The sequence below is a fragment of the Lycium barbarum genome, chromosome 10 (assembly GCF_019175385.1).
Source record: "Lycium barbarum isolate Lr01 chromosome 10, ASM1917538v2, whole genome shotgun sequence".
Classification (NCBI taxonomy): domain Eukaryota; kingdom Viridiplantae; phylum Streptophyta; class Magnoliopsida; order Solanales; family Solanaceae; genus Lycium; species Lycium barbarum.
Genome location: NC_083346.1, coordinates 108,557,172 through 108,580,190, shown reverse-complemented (window position 1 = coordinate 108,580,190; position 23,019 = coordinate 108,557,172). Strand labels below are relative to the sequence as shown.

At 34.5% G+C, this 23,019-nt stretch overlaps 2 protein-coding genes across 4 annotated transcripts; one reads left to right on the top strand and one right to left on the bottom strand.

Moving 5' to 3' along the window:
• The first annotated feature begins 12,600 nt into the window (after positions 1 to 12,600).
• LOC132614501 (uncharacterized) lies at positions 12,601 to 18,151 on the top strand. Of its 3 annotated transcripts, XM_060328964.1 has the most exons (8): positions 12,601 to 12,850; positions 14,586 to 14,666; positions 15,402 to 15,660; positions 15,918 to 16,159; positions 16,242 to 16,452; positions 16,552 to 16,644; positions 16,750 to 16,851; positions 17,550 to 18,151. In XM_060328964.1, the coding sequence occupies exons 5-8, from the start codon at positions 16,447 to 16,449 to the stop codon at positions 17,991 to 17,993; spliced, it is 645 nt and encodes a 214-aa protein (XP_060184947.1). In that variant the 5' UTR covers positions 12,601 to 12,850; positions 14,586 to 14,666; positions 15,402 to 15,660; positions 15,918 to 16,159; positions 16,242 to 16,446; the 3' UTR covers positions 17,994 to 18,151. The 3 variants fall into 3 exon arrangements, with proteins under 3 accessions (XP_060184947.1, XP_060184948.1, XP_060184946.1); XM_060328963.1 differs by lacking the exon at positions 14,586 to 14,666 and having other exon boundaries at positions 12,602 to 12,850; XM_060328965.1 differs by lacking the exons at positions 14,586 to 14,666; positions 15,402 to 15,660.
• A 1,683-nt stretch (positions 18,152 to 19,834) lies between these two features.
• On the bottom strand, positions 19,835 to 22,355 carry LOC132615741 (kirola-like). The gene is made up of 2 exons (XM_060330350.1): positions 22,110 to 22,355; positions 19,835 to 20,317 (listed from the first exon to the last, which is right to left on the bottom strand). Exons 1-2 carry the CDS (start codon positions 22,294 to 22,296, stop codon positions 20,064 to 20,066), a joined length of 441 nt encoding a protein of 146 aa, XP_060186333.1. The 5' UTR covers positions 22,297 to 22,355; the 3' UTR covers positions 19,835 to 20,063.
• Positions 22,356 to 23,019: the final 664 nt, after the last annotated feature.

Genomic DNA, 23,019 nt, shown 5'->3' with positions numbered 1-23,019 from the left:
TTTTATTAACTTATTCAACTAATTCGGCTAAAAATATGCATAGTTGAATATGTCTTAAAAATAATGTTTATAAAGAATACTCGAATTAATATTTATATATTAGTGATGTTTTGAGGATTTTAAGATACTAAAATAAAGTATGATTCCTTTGCCTTGAAATATATAGTCATGCTATTTGAAAATCGATTACTTGAATGAATATTATAGATACCATAAATGGTTTAGAACATAACTGGCAGTGAATATGAATTCGTGAAATTAACTACCCATTATTAAACTACAACCCTTAATATACTAGAAATTATCCAAGTTAACAAAATAAGATGTTAGTCATACAAAACAGAGAGAAATACACAATCATAAAAATAAGGAAGAGAATAGAAGAATAAACGAGTTTGGCCCATTTATCATGGGCTCAACTGCTGAGCGGTTCACGTTTATAGGGCTTGGGCCCAAATAATTTTTTGTATTGCTGTTGTGGACCATTTTTGTTGGGCTTCGGCCCAGAAGTTTGTTTTTCCATATGACTGCAGATTGGGCTGATGCAGGGGAGGTTTTGTTGGGCTTTCAGCCCAACGCCAAACGCGGGAGGAGATAACGAGTTGCTTGGACTCGTACGCGAGATGTCATGCATAAAACGAAAAGGAAAGGATTAATATACAAACAATAAACGAGCTCAAACATGCGAAATATAACAAAAAAAATGAAGTAGCAGATTGTGTATATACTATGTATATTTAAGTATATCTCCTGTATACATGTTCATATGGAAGCCAACAAAACACAATACAGTACAAAGCAATAGAGAGATCAATAATTGCTTGACTGATACCTTTACAGCAGATAAACAAAAAGCAACAGACAAACTTAAAAGGAATACAAAAAAAAACATAAGGGAACACAGCTGGTTTTAATTCCAAATGTGCAGCTCAGTTGGATAAGAATATGGCATTAGTCCTAATGACTGAAATCAATTCGAAGTGCCCAACATTCAACAACGTTTAGGTTAAAATTGCAGCAGCAATCTGCTCTTAAAAGAGGCAGCGAATGGCCAGAAATAAAGCAGTAAATTCACATGATCTAAACAAACTATGTGTTATCAAAGAAGTGGTTCTAAAGAATCAAAGAGCATCCATAAGTTCCTATCCAGCTCTTGACCTCTAAGGAAATATCTAGACCCATAAATGCACGTTATTCAACATGGAAATTGTGTCATATAATCTGTTTTTCATGCTTTGCGTACAGACAGGACTGACCAGGTATAGACAAACAGTGATATAAGGAAGATTTGATTAATCTTTATTTGACAAGGCAAATCTGCCCACTAGATGATTATTGATGAATGATCGCCTTATATAACGAGGTGGAGAACAGGGACAATTTTCCACACGAGAGACTAGACATGTATCAACATTCAGGGTTCAAATAATGCTCTTCCCAGAGGAACATACATATAACTAATAACAACATTCACAAGAATAAGAGAGGAAACTCTTTCCAACAGGAAGGAAGACAGAGCATTTATCATTTTAGCAAACACTACAAAATTCCTAAGATCCAATTTTTGACTTAACACACTATTTTCAAGCCCTTAACTCTCAAAAGATTAACAAACAACTACTACTTCAAAAAGAATCTGACTATCTGACTATCACCCATTACTTTTACTCCACAAATGTAGGCATGAAACAATCAGAATGTTGTACTAGTCAAAAACCCCAAAAGGACTGTGAATGAAAGGAATAAAGACAGATCCTAGAAAATAAAAGCTTTAAACTTGAGATTTCAAAGCAGACAAATCTCAATATATCTGTGTAACTAACGAATGGGTAGTTTAGAGTGAGCAGGTAACACTATCATCACATTTGAACAATAAACCATCATCAATATCTCCCTCCTACACAGTTCACTCTGTGGAACTTTACTATTGATGACATAGTCATCGGGCAACCAAACAAATATTGGCTCATATGAGTACCAAACAATTTAAGCAGGATGCAAGTCATGGATATTTTAACAAACAAACAAATTCTTTTATTGAATCTAAATCAACCAAACCTAATTTCGAACGAATTCATAATCACAAACACATACAGTAATGCTAAGACAAAGAACTACATTTCAGCTAATCTTCCTAACATTAAGGAAAAAAAAAAAACTAAATCTGATTATCCTAACTTTAACACACCGTTGCAAAAAAAAAAAAAAAAAAAAAAAGGGAAGGTTGCACCGACCTTTCTCGTGAGCAGTGAACGGGATGTCGATATCGTCAAGTCTACACTCGAACCCGATTAGAGAAACTAAAGCTTCAAATCGAAAAGGTAAAAGTAAAGTAGTTGTTGGCTGTTTTTTTTTCAAGTGAGATTATCTTTGATGATTAAACTTGTGTTTTATAGGGGATTTTTGGTTCCAGATCCTGGGTTTTCCATCTGTTTCCCCCTTTGAAACGTCTTAAGAAGGTTCATTTATAGGGTTTCAATTCGGGTTTGAGGAAGAGAGAGAGGAGCGTATAAGGGAACAGTGGGGGACAGAGGGAAGTGGAGCGGAGCGGGTAACGTGGGAAGAGAGAGGAAAGGGTAGGGGTGCGGCGGCGGAGAGAAAGGAGAAAGAGGTGAGAGAAGCGGGAAGGAGAGAGGAAGGAGAAAGAGGTAGCGGCGGTGTGAAATGAGGAGATGAAGGGGAAACCCTAAAAAGGGTTTTCCCTTATTTGGACGAGAAAAATGGATCGGACCCGGTCCATTTGTGGACCGGGTCAAATTTTAGACTGGGTATTAAAAGGATGGACTAGTGAGTTAAAACATGGACTGGTCTAAAAATTGAGATAAAAAATATGGTCTAGTCCAAAAATATTAGGTTTTAATCGGACTTTGATTTGGGGTCCGGTAAGTCAAAATACGGACCGAGTGCAAGAAATAGTTCGGCTTTTAAAATTTGAATAAGAGACTCGTTCTGATTAACGATGTACTAAGGGTGCCAGAATATCACCTAATACGTAAATATGTAATTATAAAAGATCCGGATAATAAAATTATATGATGTTGCAATGACCGTGCAATAATATTTAATAACAAACAAACGCTGTCATTTAAATGTGCGAAATAAATGCGATGTGTATGCAGAAGTTGGTAGAACGTTGAGAAATGCAAGTTTCAATAATACTAAATAATAGCAGCGAATAAATAGCGGTAGTAATACTGCTAATAATGATAACAATAATGATAATGGTAATAATGATAACGGTGATAAAAAATAATAATAGATATAATAATAATAGTAGATAACAAATATGGATAATTAATAACAAAATAACAATAAGAATAATTAGTAATAATAATAAAGATGATAATAATTAACAATAATAATAATAAATAACAATTATTGATAATAACAAAATGATAATAAATTAATAACAATAATACTGGTAATAATAAAATAATAATGATAATAATAATAAGTAATAACAAATGATGATAATAATAATAATAAATAACAATTATTGATAAAAAAATGATAATAATTAATAATAAAATAACGATGATAATGATGATAAATAATTGATAACAAAAATAACACTGATAATAATGATTAGTAATTAATAATAATAATAATAATAATAATAATAATAATGGAAATAACAAGAATGATAATAATAATAAATGACAATTAATAAATGATAATTTAAGAATAATAATAATAATAACAATAATAATAATAATGATAATAATAAACTGCAGAAGAATAAATAAAACGTGGGTGTTAATAAAAGACTAATAATTATAGTAAAACTTAAATGCATAGTTTTTAATTTCTCGAAATACCATAGGTATTTCGGAGGAGATGCGGGACAAAATTAGGTGTCAACAGTATATAGAATGTAAGGATTTACAAAGTGTTGTCTTGTAATTAATTTGACGAATCCGAACCCGAAAACGAGACGATGACTAACCGTTTGAAATTTGTGATAAAGTAATGCTTATAATGTTCAAAAATAAAAGTTGTGATATTAATAGTAGTAGCAATAAAACATTGTGAAAAATAAAGTATTTAGCTCGTCAGTAAATTTAAAACCCAGGTAAATTAAATAAAAGAGGGACAAAATTGGGTGTCAACAAGCGGTAGTGCTATGCGTGTGTAGTGCATTTGAAAACAGTAGTGCGATTCATGTGTGGTGCGTTCGAAAGCATTTATGCAGTGCGTTTGCGGGGCATTTGAAAGTAATAGTGCATGTGCAGTGCATTTGAAAGCAATAGTGCATGTGCAGTGCATTTGTGAAGCATTTGAAAGCAGTAGAAAATATTTGTGCGTCGAGACATTTGAAAAATCATTTGCAAGATTTAAGCATTAATTTATCGTAAATTTCAAGAATGATCGACACTTGAGAGGCATAACCTCTCCTCAATGTTGTAAGAAAACTCAAACCGTTTGATGCATAGTCCTTGCAAGGCTGTAAACATTACGTATTTTCCGCTTCCGCAATTTGAAAACCTGCACTCAAATAAAATTTGTAAGTTTCGGGGGAGGTTGATTCGCGTTGACTTTAAGGATCCGGCTCTTGACGCTTCATGCTTCCAACTTTGTCTGGACTTGTAACCTCCGCCCATTTCTAAATCTTGGCTAACTAATAAAACTATTTGATTAAAAATCACATTATTTAAAAGGAAATACGCATAAAAAAATATATGTATATAGTGATAAATAATTTCTGCTGAACTTGGAACTGTGACACATTATGAAACAAAGCGAGCGTCCTTTCTCCAAAATATTTCCTTTGTCTGACTCTGTTGGCCCTAACTTTCATGTCTCTCGATGTCGTTTTGCAATGATGCCCTTAAAAATTATCCCAGTTTCTGGCATAGGAGGATACTGAATTTTTAAAATGACGAGACCGAGCCTTATATAGGCTGCCTACGTATCCCACCAAGGGAATCATGTCAAGCGTAGTTCAAAACATACAAGGCAAAATAAAATTGATGTTTTCTAATAATGTGACCGAAGCCTATGTAGGCCGCCTACGTATCCCACCGCGGGAATCAAGTCAGGCGTAGTTCATGTTACAAACAAATGGAAATTTCTGGAAATTTCTATCCTAAAAGCCCAAACCCGATATAGGCTTCTTACGTATCTTACCGAGGGAACGTAGCTTTCATTACATAGAAAGGCATTACAAGATATTACATATGAAATAAATAAAAGCTCCTAGACGTAGTATCTCTTGACGGCATCTGCATTGATAGCTTTCGGCCACACTTCGCCATCTATTTCTGCTAGAATTAGTGCTCCTTCAGTCAGCACTTGATGAACCATGTAAGGCCCTTGCCAGTTAGGTGCAAATTTTCCCTTAGCTTCATTTTGGTGTGGGAATATGCGCTTCAGCACCAATTGCCCCGGTTTGAATGTTTGTTTCACCGGAGGACAAAATGGATCAATAGGCAACTTATGCAAGACAATGTCGGTGCTTAGACCCGACATATCATCATAAGACCAAGCGAACACGTCTATATATTGTTTCAAAAGGTTGATCAATTCTTCCTTTTGTGACGGAGTTAAATGGACGCTAATTCTTGTTTCCCTCACGGTTTCTGAATCTCCCAAGTTTATGATTTCTGTTTCATCCAAATTTGTTTTTGGCTTATTCTCAAAATGTTCAAAATCCTTAGTTAACTCTTCAGGTTGCATGTCCTCTTCATATTCTTCAGAGTCTTGTTCGGCATTTACGATGGGCTCGCTTGTTTCATTACGTGTCACATTCACAGTATCAGCAGATTTACTAGTTTGATTGCTGGAAAATAAGAGAAAATTAATTAAATAAAGACGGAATAAGAAATAGAAAAGCATAGTTTGGATTTGGCATTTGAGCTTTCAAAAGTTGGAGGCAAAACACAGCAAAAGCATAAACACGATTTAGGCCTCAAATTTGAATCGCGTTGTTTCATCAAATGCTAATACAAATCATCTACCAAGACTCCCGGAGAACCGGGGGCGGGGTACAAGTCCAATTGTTCAAATCATCTCCAGGCTCAGCATCCCAGATAGTTGGAGTTTCAGGACAATCATCCAGAATCACGTTGCATTCAGCTTCTTCTTTGGCAATGAATAGATTTTTGAGACCTTCCACGAGGTTGTATTCAGCTGCTTCCTCTGATATTTGGGCGATGGACGCCTTGAAGAATGACTGATTTAGGAGAGGAACAGGCTTTGTCAAGGGAATATCGCCTTTTCTTTTGAGACTATCCAATGAGATTTCTTCAAGAGTGGGTTCGTATCCAAGACCAAAAGTATCCTTCTGATCGGGTAATTGAATCGGTTCCACTATTCCATCCAAGTTCACTCCGAGACCTCGACCAGGCTTAAAACCATTTTTCAACATTTTCCAAGCTACCATCATAAGCACACGTGGCAATTTTACCCTTTCTACTTGAGTAGTATACATGGTTTCTTTGATATGAAAAATAGATCCATCTAGCCTTTCTACACTTTCAATGACAGGAATTGAGTTTTCGGGATAGATCGAATTGCTGCCTTCTCCATGGATCACAATTTCCTGATGATTCTAGACAAATTTAAAATTTTGATGCAAGGTAGAAGCGACTGCACCAGCCATATGGATTCATGGTCTTCCTAATAGCAAGTTGTAACTGGCGGATATGTCCATCACTTGAAATTCCACCGTGAATTCCACGGGTCCAATTTCCAATGCTAAATCAATCTCCCCTATGACATCTCTCTAAGCTCCATCAAAACCTTTAACTCTCACATGACTGTCGCAAAGTTTCTCGATATCAATTCCTAAAGCTCAGAAGGTAGTGACAGGACGTATGTTAACGGCTGAACCCCCATCGATCAACACCTTAGAAATGAATTTGTCCTGCATCTGACTGTAATGTTCGATGCCTTGTTATGCCCTAAACCTTCAGGTGGCAACTCATCGTTATGAAAAGAAACTTTGTGGGCTTCGAGGACTTCTCCAACCATGGCTGAAAATTTCTCGCTAGAGGTCTCAGATGGAACATAAGCTTCATTCGGTACCTTCACTAAAGCGTTCCTATGAGTTTCAGAATTCATCAGCAATGCCAATAAAGAAATTTGGGTTGGTGTTTTCTTTAGTTGTTCTACAATATAATATTCCTTAGTCGGCATTTTCCTCCAGAATTCTTCATCTTCAGCCTCGGTCACAGCCTTTTTCTGACCGTTTTCCTTACTCGGTGCTCCTCGTGCTACCTCTCCGGGGGCATAACACCGCCCAGATCTTGTTAATCCAGTAGCAACAGTTTCTACAACCAATTTTTCCTTTGCTTTGTTCCTTTCATCAGACTGATAATTCCAAGGAACTACTTTTGTGTTGAAAGAAGGTGCCTGACAACTAAGGCCGTGATCCTAAGCCTTGAAGTAAGCACTTCCACTTCAATTGGGGCCCTCATTTGGACCGCGATTACTGGAGCAACAAAGGCTGATGATTCAACCTTTTTCTCTTTTTTGACCGATACAATAGTCCCTTCCAAATCACAATCTTCATCAATGGTAATCATGTTCACATTCGCATCACCATGATTGGGCAGCGGATTGTTGTTTATATTTGGGGGAGCTCCTTTGAGCTGGATGACTCCTTCTTTGATTAATGCCTCGATTTTGTCTTTGAGAGTAAGGCAATTTTCAGTATCAACAGCACCATCAATTCCATAGTTACTGATGAAAACAGCTGTTGAATTTGTTGAGTTGATCCCTCGACTAGTAAATTTGTCCATCGCTTCACGCGGTTTTAGTGAACTTCATTGAAATAATTTTCTTAAATTATTAGATAAAATTCTTCGTGAATTTTTGAATCTTTGAACTTATAAACAATTTGAATTTATAAATATCTCAATTTTTGAATTCCTTAGTTGGTGATAATTTCTTACTTGTTCGATCACCTAGTATATTATTCCATGTGGGATTCGACCCCGATTCATAGTTGGGTAAAATATATTGTGACGACCGTGTACACTTTCTCACTTGAGGAGTGGATTTGGACGTTAATTCGAATCTGTAAAATGATGTGCAAGAACTATATAAATAAAGCATGAAAAAAAGGCATGCATATCATGATATCAACAAAAGTCTTGCACTACATGATCGATGTAAATTTACAGTTGAATTAGTCAATCCGGGATAAAGCAACCAAAATGAAGAAGTGGCATTAAGAACTCAAGAAAACTCAAGTTGTAAGATCAAACTTTCTGTGGGTTCACATTTAGTTATTTAGTTTATATTAAAGCACTTGAAGGACAAGCTTTTTAACTTCCAAAAGTAAAAGAAAATTGTAAACTTCCATAACATACAGATGCTCTGACAAAAAGTTATAAAATGACGGGAAAACTCAAATTATAAAAATAAAAAAAAGAAGGAAAAAAGATAAATAAATTTCTTGATCTTTCAGAGAATGACGATAGGAAGACAGTTATATCAGGTACAAACCTCATAGAACTTTTTCGAAGGACTCTATAGAAAAAAAGGAAAACATTGCAAACAACCTTAAGGGCCTATTTGGAAAGCCACCAGGTAATTGAAATTGGGGGTAATTACACAGTTTGATCTGTTTGTTTGATCAAGTAATTGCATAATTAGGTAGGAATTGGGTGTAATTACACTCTCCAATTCTCAAGGGGAAGGGGGGGGGGGGGGGGGGTGTTGAGAATTGGGAGTAATTACACTATGTCATTCCAGGGTTACTTTTTAGTTTCTTTCTTTTTTGTTGTATTTTAATTTATTTTTATTTCTATTATTTTAATTTCTTTTTTCTTTTCTCTTTTTAATTGTTTTTATTTTTTAAAATATATTTTTCGTTTTATATTATTTATATTTTGTAAAAAAAGACCTATAAGTTGGTAGATATTTTTAACAATTACTCTCACCAACCATTTACCAACCTCATTAACTTTCACCAACTTTTATTTATATCTATCAACCTTTATTTATGTCTACCAATCTAATTACTATTCATGTTAAATTTTCGATTTTATTGAACTAAAGTTTGATCAATTGATGTTGTATTTTTTAGAAATGTCTTCTAGTAGCGTATTAATTTTGTTATGAACTATGACTTGCTCATTGGTAAGATTGTATAAGAATTGGAAATGTTTTGATAATTTTCACAACTTGTGGAGTTTTTATATCTATAAGAGAAGATACAACTTGAGATATTCAAATTTGAAATCATGGTTTCAAACCATATACAAATGGCTCCTAAGAAGACTACAGGCGGCAAGGTAAATTACTCTCTATAGGGGGGTAGGATCACTTTGATTAAACATGTTTTGCAATCTCAACCTATCTATCTTTTATCTGCCTTAGAACCTCCTAAGGATATTCTTTATGATCTTAAAAACTGCATGGCTAGATTTTTTTGGGATCTAATGAGGGAAACAAAAATATCATTAGAGCTCTTGGGATGACCTGTGCTACCCTAAGGAAGAAGGAGGATTGGGATTTAGAAGAATCCTTGATGTTAGTAAAAGTTTGGCAATGAAGAGATGGTGGAGATTTTCTAATGGCCAAACAATGCTCTATTCACCCTATAGCTATCACTATCCAGCGCTCTCAATCTCTTTCTGGGAGGCATTTAATTAATTAAAGACTTAGTTGAAGATCAACTTCTATGGAAGATCAACAGGGGCAATTGTAATTTATGGTGGGATAATTAGTCCGAAATGGGAGTTGTTGCTCAAACTATACATAAAGAGGATATCAGTTATGATCAAGTGGTTAGTGATTGTATTCTGGATGGTAGACGGGAGATTGATCAATTGTAGTTGCCTGAATATGTTGCTGAACATATCCAAGCCATTCGAATTGGAAATCAGGACGTTCGTGATAATCCTATTTGGATGTAGAATAGCACTGGGATGTCTCTACATCTACTGCTTGGAAAAGAATCAGACAAAAAAGAGAGTTAGCCCTCTATTCTTTTTAAGAACATTTGGTATAATAAGCTGCCCTTTAAAATGTCATTTTTGATGTGGAGAATTTTGAAAAGAAAGTTGCCTTTTGATGAGATCATCCATGCTAAATTTAAACTTGAAGTTGACACTAGATGTTTCTGTATCGTCATAGAGACACTCTTCATCACACCTTTAGCAGTGGATGATGAATTGCTGAAATTACTTGGAATTTCTTTGGTAATCCTTTGGGTATTACTTGAGAGGATATTCCTATTAGATGCATGATTCAAAGATGGTCGGGTATAAGATGGTCGGGTATAAGCCTAGTAACTCTTTGCATCAGACTATACTTCGGATCACTCTTGTGGTCATATGTTGGGGAATATGGAAAGTCAGATGCTCAGTTATATATGGAAAAAAAAAGAATGCTATGTGAAATGAATTCATTATCAAATTCTTTCTCATATGAAATGGGTGATTTCTAAGGCCAATTGTGATTTGCAATGGAAGACTAGTTGGCAGGATATATGTCATCAGATCATGTTGCTCCGCCCCAAGATTGAGTGTATTGTAGTTAAATTGTATAAACCTCCCGAGAATTTGATCAAAATCAACACCGATGGGATTTGTAGCAATCACAGAAGTAATCTTATTATGGCTTTTGCATATTCTTTTGGTCACTACTCTAGCAATATGGTTGAAGCCAAAACTGCCTTAATTGGTATGTAATGGGCCATTCGTAATGGTCATGACAATATTATCCTAGAGTCTGTGATTCACAAATTGTGGTAGAAATGATCAAAGGCAACTTCACTGTGCCTTGTCAGATGAAGAAGTGTATAAAATAGATCCAAGATTTTGCTACAAACTTACATTTTGAAGTTCGACATTGCTATAGAGAATCAAATCAAGCCGCGGATGCTTTAGCTAAATGGAGTCTCTTCAATGAGGACTTGATGACCCTTTGACAATATGATCTCCCATCTACAGCTGTTGGCGCCTTCAAATTAGATTGCATTCAAATGGTTTCCCCAAGGCATAAATAAAGGGAAAATATTTTTGTGGTAGATGATGAAGATCCAGAAAGCTTGTTGTAGTTTTTCTTTTGCCTAGATACATTGGATCCTCATTTGTAGCTTGTGTTTAAAATTGCATAGATGTACTTCAAGGCAGGGAGTTTAGCCCTCTGTTTTTTATTTGAGGTAAGGACGTATTGTCCCCCTCCTCCTTTGTAACACTTTTTTTGGTGATATGGGAAGGTCTCGCCACCATATGGTGGGAAAAAAAATTATAAAATAAAAAATAAGAGATATTTAAGAAGAAAATAAAAAATTGATCAATTCCATGATACAGAGATATAAGAGAGTAAATATGACAATTTATACAGTACTCACCAATACATGCTACCTACCATGCATACATGAGACGAAATAACAATAGTTAAGTCAAATTCATAACCAATTGCATGCCCAAAAAGATTGTGCAGAGAACAAATGACTTTTGAAATTGGTCTGGTGGTTTCGAGGAGTTTCAAAAATAAGAATGGAAATAATAAAAGTTAGAGCAGTACTTTAAAGCTGAAAATTTTAAGCGTTTTTACAATATGGATAGGAAAAGCTCGGAGTAGTAACAACTGAGGCATTTATTCGTACAAGAAGTATGCACATTTATTCATACAATAAATATGAAGGCATTTATTTTTACAATTATAAAACATGGTATGACAAAGCAAAACTGAAAATCTATTTTTTTTTCTTTATTCTCAAGATTCAAAACAAGTAAATTTACATTACATTTGTATGTATATATTCTTAACAACTATAAGCATATGCAATTTGAGAAATGGGTCTGTGTGAATATTGCATAATTTGTCCGAAAAATGGATCAAAGGATAAACGGTTGTTTGATTTTGGTGGGTTTTTTTTTACTTATTGACTTTTTTTTTTTTTTTTTTCTTAACTTTTAATTTTAGCCATTTTTTTCTAATTATCCATTTCAAGCTTGTTAAGCGCGTGAAATATACTAATTTTGTCTAGCTCAGCCATCAAACTGTTACATGTGTTCGGTCAAATGTCAGTGGTGTCTATGGAGTAGTTTTGTATTGGTTCAGGAATTTAGATGAAACTCCGTAGAGTGCAGAGGCCCGTGATGTCAAACCTGGACAAGTACGAGGATCTCCTATATCATTCGGTCTGAAAACAAAGGGGCAATTTGCACGATTTCCCTTCATACGGACTGGTCTTTAATTTTTGCCCCTCAATTCGTTGGTCTTTAATTTTTTCGCTTCGCTTAAAAAGGTGGCGAGGTTCTAGGTTCGAAACCCAGTAGAGTCGAAAATAATAATAATTTTTCTATGCCTATTCGGGCGAAGTTACATAGAACCTATGCCGGAGACGGTAGACTTTGTCTTGTAAGGCAAACTTTTAGTTATGCCTTAAGACAAAGTCTCCGGTAGACTTTTAGTTATGTCTTAAGGTAAAGTCTGCTGCATAAGGCAGACTTTTTGTAAAAGCCTTGCCTTGCGAAATCATTATTTTTTTGATTGAGCGAGAATTTAAACTCAGAATCTCGAAATATTTTTAGCACTACCAAAAAAGCGCCTTTTAGCCACGGTTTTTTAGCCACTGTTCCAAAAACCGTGGCAAAACTAACCAAAAAATGATAAATTTTCTACGGTGTTAGAACCGATGGCAAAATTTCGTGGGCAAATAAGGCGGGTACTAAATTTCACTCCCACCCTTTATTTTCATTTCCCCCCATTTATTTTTCTTTTGGTGTTTATTAGTTTTCTCTTTCAACAAAAGCTCTTTCCACCCAAAAACTTCACCCAAAATTCGTACTCCACCAAAATCATTCGATTGCTTCATGAAAATTCAACTGATTCACCGTGCATAGCTTCGAATAGTAGCGGAAAATTGTAGAATCGCTTCTTCCAGGTAACAAATGTTTGAAAGTGGTAAATTTTTTTGTTCAATCTTCAATGGGTTCCTTTTAGGGTTTCTTTTTGTGCAAAATCTGAAAGTTTTTAGGGAAAGGAACAATTTTGGAAAGAAATTCCCTATGCATGAAAGAAATTTGGCTTTGGTCGCTTGTGTTCGTGAGTTTTACTTTGAGGTACTTTTGTGTGTGGAATTACTTTTGTGATTTTTGATTAATAAAACTACCACTACTGGGAGCGAAGCATCTATATGTAACACCAACTATGGATTAAGTGTAACTCTGTTTTCATAACTCAATTTCAATGGATTTAAACTATAGGCAAGTGTAGCCTATGTTGAAACTGTTTGAGAAGTGAGTTGAGAAAGTGTGACTTTATTATGGTATTAGATAATTAGAAGAAGCTATTCGACTATTCGATCACAGATTTATATTAGCTACTGAGTCTTTGCTGAACTTTGAGTAAGTGCTATGCGATGCTTGTACCGTTTGGTTTCTGGAAGATGAAATATTTTGAAATTTGTACCGTTTGGTTTATGGAAGATGAAATATTTATACTTTTGGAAATCAAAATTCAAGATTTCATTAGAAAGTTTTGATCTTTTTTGAGAATCAAGATTTTCCAGCAATTTACCTCGTGTATTTTTATTTAGCTGGCAAACTGATAAACATAAAATAAGGATATACAGATTAAAGTCAGAACTTTCTATAGTATCCATTCTCTATAACAACATTTCACTGTAAGGACCAAGTTGTTCTAGAACAGACTGTTTATGTTATGTTGTAATATATGTTCTTTATAACAACATTTGGCTATAGTAGCCAAAATATATCGGAACAAACGATGTTGTTATAGAGAGGTTTGACTGTACTCTAAGTAAGCTATATACATTGGAAGTGTAAAGTTCTGAACCACAAATTTCACCTTGTGAAATGGGAAAAGGTTATCCTACCAAAGAATCAGGGTGGGTTGGGAATAAGAGATCTAAACAAATACAACAAGAGCCTACTAATGAAATGGTGGTGGAGGTATGGCCAGGAGACACCTAGCCTCTACCTAGCCTCTGGAAAGAAGTGGTCAACATGAAGTATAGGAAACTTGACAACTGGTGCACCAAGAAAAATGCAGCCCCTCATGGTGTTGGTCGCTGGAAGTACATTAATAATATGAAGGATGACTTCTTCCAGGAAGTGTCCTTTAGGATTGGAAATGGCACCTCTGTAAAGTTTTGGAAAGATAAGTGGTTGCTTAATATTCCCCTGAAAGACTCTCTTCCTAATAGCAACAGAACCAGACTCCACAGTTGCAAGCAATAGAACTAGTGATAGACCATAAACCTTAATTATGAACATTATTATAAGGAGTTCAAATTGTCAAAACGGAATAAAAATTGATTTTTTCTTATTTTCCTCACTTAGCAGTGTATTTAGCATCAGAGATTTGCTTATTAAAAGTATCATGTCTTATATGTTCATACAAGTCATGAATGAAGAAATTTTGTGTTAAATGGGTTATTTGAATTGCAATCCTGCAGTTAAATGAAATGCCGGAGAGAATTCCTAGCGCTATGTGTTATAATATGCGATTCTACTGTTGTCTAGCTATTGTTATTAATTAATTCCACTGTTGATCTGTATACCTAGTATGAATGCAGCATATTTATTCATATTTCACAAGAGCATACCTCTGTTTACTTCTTATTGTTTGCTGGCTGTTCATCGAGTTTTGGATAGTGATTCGAGAAGTTACGGTTTGAACTGCTATTGGATATTGGTTGCTGGATTTCTTATTCTTAATCTGCTTCTTCTCAACTGGTTAGTATCGCATCGATGTAATATCAGTTCCTTTGTTGTAGTTTTCAGCCTTAGTTTACGCATTTGATATCATTTGAATGCTCCCTAAATTTCTTTAACTCAATTATTTTGTATTGTATAGAAGAAGGCAAACATTCCCATGAATGAATTGTTTTTCCTTCTCTCTTTTTGTTCTTTTTTTGGTTGTTGAGGGATGCAGATTAGTGATTTCTAGATTTTAATTTGTGTTAATAGAAATAGGTGTTGTAAAGTTTGATGAAGTTTTTTTCTTTTCCTTGTTGTGCGGGTAAGAGGTGCTTATAAAGGCTCATCAGGGGTGAGTCACTGTTAAAAAGCTAGCTTTTCTTCTTTGGTTAAAACATCTGGTGAGTCTTCTCAAGTGCTAGTAGCTTCCTTTGCTGGTCACTCCTTAGTTAGTACTGATATTGGTTTAATACAGTGATAGTCACACCCATTTATGCTCTGTATTTGCGCAAGGATTTGACTCATTTAGTTTGAAATTTCTCTAAGCTCATCAAGTTGCATACTAAGGAAACTAGTTTTAATTGGTGAAATTATCTTCACACAAAATTGTGTCATGGAAATAGAACTAGGACCTGTTAATCTACTTGGCTTGTTTCAGTTTATTCTAGTTGTCCTTGTAGTGTTGTCTTCTCCCTCTTTTCAATAGATTTAAGTAACTTAAAGTTTTGTATCCTTTAAAGTAACCTCTGCATGAAAACTATCATATTCTAGGAGACCATGAAAAGAAAACGCAAGAATTCAGCTCAAGCACTGTTGGAAAGTCTAAGAGGACAGCAAGCTGATAATAATAGCCCAACTTCTCAAAATCTGCAGCAACAAATTAGTGGTGATCAACTTGATGCCCAACATGAGAATGAGAACATAGAAACCCCTACACTCAGTGATGACAACTTAAATTCTTCTTCAAGCTCTAATGAAGCTAACTCACAGCAGAAAGAGAAAGAGGAGCCCTTACTTGTCAATATCAGAGGTTAGAGATAAACTTAATGCAATTGTTGAATTGAAATAATGGAGTTTGATTGGTTGTTTAAAACTGTTATATCTTGGAAGTTTTTCTGTTTGCTTGTTCTTGTTTAGGTATGGAATGTGTGTTTGTGTGTGAAATGAAGACTCTAACTCTTCATCTTATGTTGTTGTTAACAAAAGAATTGAATTCCACTTTCCTGGAAACATAAGAATGCAATTCCGCTTTCTCATTAATGATGATGATTGCTTGTTAAATGATAGATATTTCGACTGGAGAAATTACAACTCAAAAGATGCAAGCAGATCGAGTTTGGAACTTGGAAAAAAATAAAAAAATTATGGTGGAACTCAACGGGGATGGACAAGGAAGTGATAATGGTTCAAACTTGCTTGTTAGATTTCTTGGCAAACTTTCTCAAAAGTCAATAATTTGTCCAATATCAGTTGAGAGATGGGATAGAATGCCAGACGCGAAAAATCGCCTACAGTGGCAGCTTATTGAGGTAACTATCTTAATTTTTTCAGGTTCAATTAGTATATCTTTTTTCATTAAATATTGGTTCATGAATGTAAATTCATTTGAAGGAGAATTTTGAGTTTGATTATGCTGTTGGAATTAAATGGGTGATGCATACTTTACGCGATAGATAGATGGAGGGCCTATAAATATACATTAAGAAATAAAACCTTCTACCCTAACAAAAGTAAGGAAGAGATACTTGCTAATCCTCCAGAATACGTGGATTCTATTGAGTGGGCTGCTTTTGTGCATCACTATCAAGAAGAGAAGATGAAGGTAATTGTTCTTTCATAAAAGTCTAGTTATCTCACTTAATTCATGTCCAATAAAATCAATATATATATAATTAATTAAATTGATCTTTGAGAATCGCAGAAACAAAGTGAACAAAATACAAGAAATCGAAGTAAACTTAAAGTCCCGCATGCCGGTGGTAGCAAAAGCAATGCAAGGAGAGGTCGTCAAATGGTAAGTTTCTTTACCTTGAATTTTGTTTTGAAAATCACTTTATTATACCAAATAAAATGTGTTGCATGCTACTTTGTTTTTTAATCTATACTTGATTAATGATAGGAGAAAAAACATGGAAGGCCTGTGTGCCGAAGTGAGGTTATTTTGTCAACTTTACTGAAAAAGAATGGCAACTATGTGAATGAAGAAGGGAAGATTATAGCTGTAAGTTCCAAACACTTATCCATTTTCAAATTTCAGTTATAATGTTGTTTTCTGGTGATAATTTTCTCAAAAATGGACTTTATTTGTTTCCCTTTATTATGTGTATCTGATGAGAACAATGAGTTTGTGAACCTTCTAGTGCTCAACTATAAGTCCTTAATGGTGTAAAAAATGCATCAACTCTGGTTTCCCTCCTGAACTCAATAGCTGACTAAGTAAGTGAGTGTGGAGTGCTGAACTTGAAAAATAGGAGTAGGATTTTGGGTGCAACTACTATTTTATCTCACCAGTTATGCATTTTGACATGCTAAATGTATAGGGAGTGTGTGTTTGTCCTTTTTTTTTTTGTTGTCCTTAAGGCATGAGCTGTGTTTTAGGCTCTAGAATGTTAAAATATGTTAAGTACCAGTCTGTCCTTGGGTTTTAGCCACACTCTTGCCATCTATCTGATAGGATTCAATACAAACTTAATACTTACTATTTCTATGAAAACATTCAGTGTACAGTTACAATATATATAGAAAACATTCAGTGTACAGTTCTAATAACTCTAATGTCCAGAACACCCCACACTTCTAATTGCTTTGCTTTCTCCTAGTTTGTAGTTGGACTTCTAGTTTAGTGATAATGCTTTCTTTTCCCCTGGGATGTTAGCAGCATTGGTATGAAATATCTCATTTATTTTCTTTTACTTGTAGGATAAAATATCAGAACATCTATGTCAAGATCAAGAACATGCTGCCACTTTAGGTGTTCCGTTGAAGATATTGGCTCATCCTAATGATGCTATTGGAAAAGTATATGGAGCTGAACATTCTGGTCGTGTGCGTGGTTTGGGTGGTAATATTTTCCCCTCGACTGCTTTTGGAATGCCTAAACATTCAATTAGTCATGCGAATCTTGGTGGTTCTAGTAATATGTCTCATCTACGTGTTGAAGACCTAGAGAAGCATGTAGGAACCTTGAAAGAGAAGCTCATTGGATATGAAGAGACCAAAGAAAAACTTGAGGATACCAAGGAACAACTTGTGGAGACCAAGGAACGGCTTGCGCAAAATGAGAATCACTTGGCAACTCTTCATAGGTTTTTACAAGCTAAATTTGGTAGTGAGTTGCCTAGTTTCAACTTAGATTCTTCTTAGCCTTTTGTGCATAGTATGTTTTTGAACCACTAAATATGTAGTGTACATAACTTTTTGTATTTCCATTACACTAGTAATTGTGGTGGCTTTTTTGTCTATTCAACGCTTGAAACTTATGTTTAATTTGAGATATATGATAAGTAGAACATTGAAACTTTGATCTTGTGTATTATGCCCAATGTATTAGTGAATGCTTATCATTATGTATTGATACCAGGAAAATGTAGGGAAATAATTCTATTTAAAAAAAAAAAAAAACTGAGCACATTTGCCACGGTTCAACCGTGGCTAAAAAGTATAACTGAATTTGTATACTACTTACATTATCCCTTAAATTAGCCACGGTTCTCGTGTGGGTAATTAAAAATTCCAAATATATTTTCATTTTTCTGCTGCAAAATTTAGCCATGGTTGGACCGTGGCTAAAGATAAAATAAACCGTGGCCAAATAAAGGTTACCACGGACGCAAAAATCGTGGCTAATGCGCAAGCGACGCCCCTGATGGGCACGCTTGTAACTGTGGCTAACTTACTGTGGCGAGATACTGGTAGCCACGGTTTAGGTGCCCTTTAGCCACGATTTTTCGCGTGGCTAAATGCCGCGTTTTTTGTAGTAGTCATCTTTTTAAGCGCCAAAAATTAAAGACTAGCCATTTGAGGGACAAAAATTAAAGAACAACCCAGAAGAACGGCAGTCCATGCAAAAAAATTGAAAAGAAATTGCGATCCAAAATCTATAAATTAAATTTTTTACCTCCACTTGTGCACTCCCCCTTTATTAGTGCCAGGTGGATAATACTCCACTATGCCACTCACCCTTTTTATTGATGGAGTGTACTTCTCACTTGACCAAATCACTCATTTATTGGTGATGGGACACAAAGAGATTCCATCTACCTAAAATATCGAAGAACTATCCAAAAGTTCCTAGATTATGAGTCCTTTTACATAAATTTAAAAAACACAATTAAACTGCTTTAGATAAGTTAAGTTAAATAGACCTAATTATTTTTTTAAACTTATTTTAAGCACAAAATAATTTTAAGTTGGCTAGCCAAACATTCAAAAAAGCTGAAAACAACTTATAAGCAACTTATAAGCCAATCCAAACAGGCTCTATATACTCGATGGATGGAAATAAATTCTTCAGATGTCTGTCGAAAATTTCATGGTATTATCCTAGAAATTCAAATCTCAAAGTAAGCTACCGGAGTTTTCTTGGACGTCTGTGTTAACTAGACTTCGAAAATTACTAGTAAGAAGTTGTTGTTTTTTTTTTTTTTTTTTAAATTATTCTAAATTGGGGGTAGGGGTAAGGGAAATGGGGAAACGGATTACAAAGTAAGGAATCGAACCCTTACAAACAAGATGAAAGTTCAGGTAGGCAATCAACTTAACTACTATGATTCACCTCTACTAGTAGGAAGATTTGATTGTTTGCTAATGAAATTCTTGCAATGCGCGTGTTTAGATGGTCTCTTTCCTTCCCGTAATTTGTCGTTATTCTTTGTTTTTAGACGGTTTTCCGACGTAGTTGCCTATCACAAATAAATGTATTTCCAATAATGTCTCCTTCTATTTTTCGTTTCCTTTTTAAAAAATACAAATTAACGGTTTTTCAAGAAAAGTAACATAAGTAACTGTTGAGTCTCAGAAATCACAAACATGAATAGTAAAAAAATTGATTTTCAAAAAATGGTGATGGAAATGGATAACATAAGACATAGTTTTCTCGGCTAATGCAAATCGAATTTTATAAATGTTAGTCCCCATCTTATCACTAGTGAAGCCCCAAAAAATAAAAAATAAATAAAAATATGACGGTTGAAAAAGAATGAGAATAGCCCGCGGATAAATATTTGTTTTGTTAAAGGTAAACTTCAAACTTGAAAAATTCATAATGTCATACATATATCGGTACCATTGGAAAATCAACGTTATTTATTTCACACGCTAGGCAGAACCATCTAGCCATATCGTCGATTAGTCATCACACAAACAAACACACATATATTTGTGTAAACATACATATATATATATCCGCATTCATTGGATAACATCGGTCTTCTATCACTTGAGAAGGTGACCTTCTATATCTTTGGTCACATGAAGGACAAAACCCAAGAGAACAAGAGGCTCGGGTATGTCTTCAGTTTTCTTCTCGTACACAAATGTCCATGTAGTCCATTGATGGTCACAGGATGTGATAATAGTGAAAGAATTGTACAATTCTAACAAATCTCCTCCAATCACTTTCCAAGTGATTGTTTTCGACTGAGGATCGACGGCTTCAATCACTTGCTTACATGTCTTGTCTTTTCCATCTACAGCCAATAAAGTTAAGAATACAAGAGACATTACTAGGCTAGTTCAGCTTTCCAATCACTCATAAAAGATATAAACATTCACAATAACATATTTTCATCTCATTATTTTGAATTTGCTTTGATTTTCAATTTCATTTTCTTCAAAAATTATATGAAGCTGGATTTTCTATATTTTTTCCTAAATGGATTTATATTTAAAAATCTCAAATATAAAAATGTGTGTGTGCGTGTGTGAAATTAAAAAAATAACAAAATTTGTATTACAAAATTCAATTGAACCTGTTGAAACTGTAAAGTGCATCAATCTTTGAACCAAGTAATATGAAGTTAAAAGGTAAGATTCTCCCACAAATGAGAATTTATTTTCCCCCCATTAGGGTGTGTTTAGTATGAAGGAAAATATTTTCCTGAAAAATGTTTTTTTGAAAAATAAGTAAATTTCTTACTTATGTTTTGATATTTGATAAGTAAGCAGAAAATATTGTTCAAAGAGCACTTTATATATAATCTAGACAATTGTGTGATGAAGTGTGGGAAAGTTGGGTGGGGTTGGGGCTGGTTTAGGTAGGGGGTTGGTTGGGGGTCGGAGTGGCTGTGGGTTGGCGTTGGGGTGGGTGCAAAAATATATTTCATATGATTTATAAATTCATTTCACTATTTAAAATTGTAGAGTTTGATGATGTGATATTTGTCTACCAAAACAGCATTTTAAATACTATTTTAATTTTTTTTCTATTACCGCTATTTACATACATAATAAGTCCACCTACATTTAAGAAAGTTATATCTGAAAGTTAAGTATTTGCACTGTTTCATTAACAGTAATCTTATTAATTTACACAACTTCCACAACGTTGTATGGGCTTGGTGGGGCTGGGCTTGGGGTTTTCCTACTTCAATTAGGGGGGGGGGGGGTGTCATACTCCTGATTTTTACGAAACTTATTTTTCTAGAGAAAAATATCTGGGATAAGGTGGGAGCGGCCTCGATGGAGACAAAATGCGAAAAGAGAGGATTACATGGTTCTAGCATGTGAAGGAGAGATACGGATGCCCAGTGGGGAGGTGTGAGAGGTTGACTATGGATGACTTAAGAAGAGGTAGATGTAGACCGAAGAAGCATTAAGGAGAGGTGATTAGACATGACATGGTGCAGTTACAGCTTGCTGAGGACATAACCTTAGATAGGAGATTGTGAAGGACACGGAGTAGGATAGAAGGTTAGTAGGTAATAGAGCATTGTCTCGCTTTTCCGTTCTTACTAGTAGTCGTAGTTTCTCATGTAGTTTCTTATCCTTTAATTTTTGTTACTATCTATTGTCTTTTGTCATTTGCTTAGCTTAATGTTTTGTTGTAGTTACTATTCCTTTTTCCTTTTTGACCGGCTTTGTGTAGTTTTGCTTTATCTTGAGCCGAGGGTCTCTAGGAAACAACTTCTCTACCTCCCAAGGTAGGGGTAAGGTCTGTGTAAACCTTACCCTTCGTAGACCCCACTTGTGGGATTATACCGGGTATGTTGTTGTTGTTGTCGTTATTTTTCTAGAGAAATATTTTTCAAAAATATTTTGATCAATCAAACATAAAAAATATTTTCTGGAAAGTGTTTTCCTCCATAGGAAACACACCTTTACTTTTAAAATGGTTTCCCTATGCATGATAATCAAACGTCATCAAATAATGTTTTTACAAAAAAACATTTACTTAAAATAACTTTTGGCATATCAAACCGACCTAAATGTGAAAAATTGAAATAAGTAAATCATGTATAAAAGAGGAAAAATGTGTGTTACCGTCATTATATTTCCAGCTCACGACTGAACCAATTTTTATGTTTTCACCTTCCTGGATCTCAAAATGGTTGATCTTACCGGGGCATATGTTCGGTATATGATGAGTTTTGCTGTGAAAAATGTCATGAACCAAATGTCCTCCACACTTCACCTCTACTGATCCAATCAACTTGCCTTTTACACCCATATTTTTTTCTTTGGTATAGCAAATTAAAAGTTTTGAAAAGAAAGTGGTGATAAAATGGTTAGAAATTGTAGTCTTTATATAGACTTCAATCAGCTGTACGAAAAGTTATTATTATTATAAATAATATAAAACGTGATCCATGACATATCATGTTTTTAATTATTGGAGCGGGAACACTAGTGTTAGCTTATTACGTGTATAATAATTATTAAGTATTAGCAAGTGAATATTGTCCTTCACCATGAAACTTTAGTTTGACCACTCAACTTATTATTTTAAAAAGATGCTGAAGATAAAATTTACAGCTCATGGGGGATTCATTTTATGTAACTGAAATTCAGATATCTGAAATCAACGACAATAATAATTGCCTTAATAAATTACTATGTTATATCACAACAAAGATGGATAGGTACAAAAAAATATCAATGATAATGTATGTATTAATGTAACGCTAGTATTGTGAAAGATGATGAGGATCTCCTTTTTTTTTTTTTTTTTTTTGAAAATGGGTCAAAAATGCCTCTAAACTATGCGAAATTGAACAAAAATGTCTTCCGTTCATAATTTGGTCCAAAAATGTCCGTGAACTATGCGAAATTGAATAAAATTGCCCCTATTGTTAATTAATTGGGTCAAAAATGTCCTTTTACTAATAAAAATATTGTTTCTTTTCCGTTTAAGCACATTTTTTTAATAAAAATATTATTTTTAAAGAAAACT

Excerpts from the sequence above, each read along its gene's own strand:
- LOC132615741 (XM_060330350.1), bottom strand. The coding sequence starts at position 22,296 with ATGGGTGTAAAAGGCAAGTTGATTGGATCAGTAGAGGTGAAGTGTGGA. Across the intron at positions 20,318-22,109 it reads GAGCTGGAAATATAATGACG|ATGGAAAAGACAAGACATGT; the intron begins GTAACACACATT and ends TATTGGCTGTAG.
- LOC132614501 (XM_060328965.1), top strand. Across the intron at positions 16,645-16,749 it reads CAAGGAGAGGTCGTCAAATG|GAGAAAAAACATGGAAGGCC; the intron begins GTAAGTTTCTTT and ends GATTAATGATAG. Across the intron at positions 16,852-17,549 it reads AAGAAGGGAAGATTATAGCT|GATAAAATATCAGAACATCT; the intron begins GTAAGTTCCAAA and ends TTTTACTTGTAG.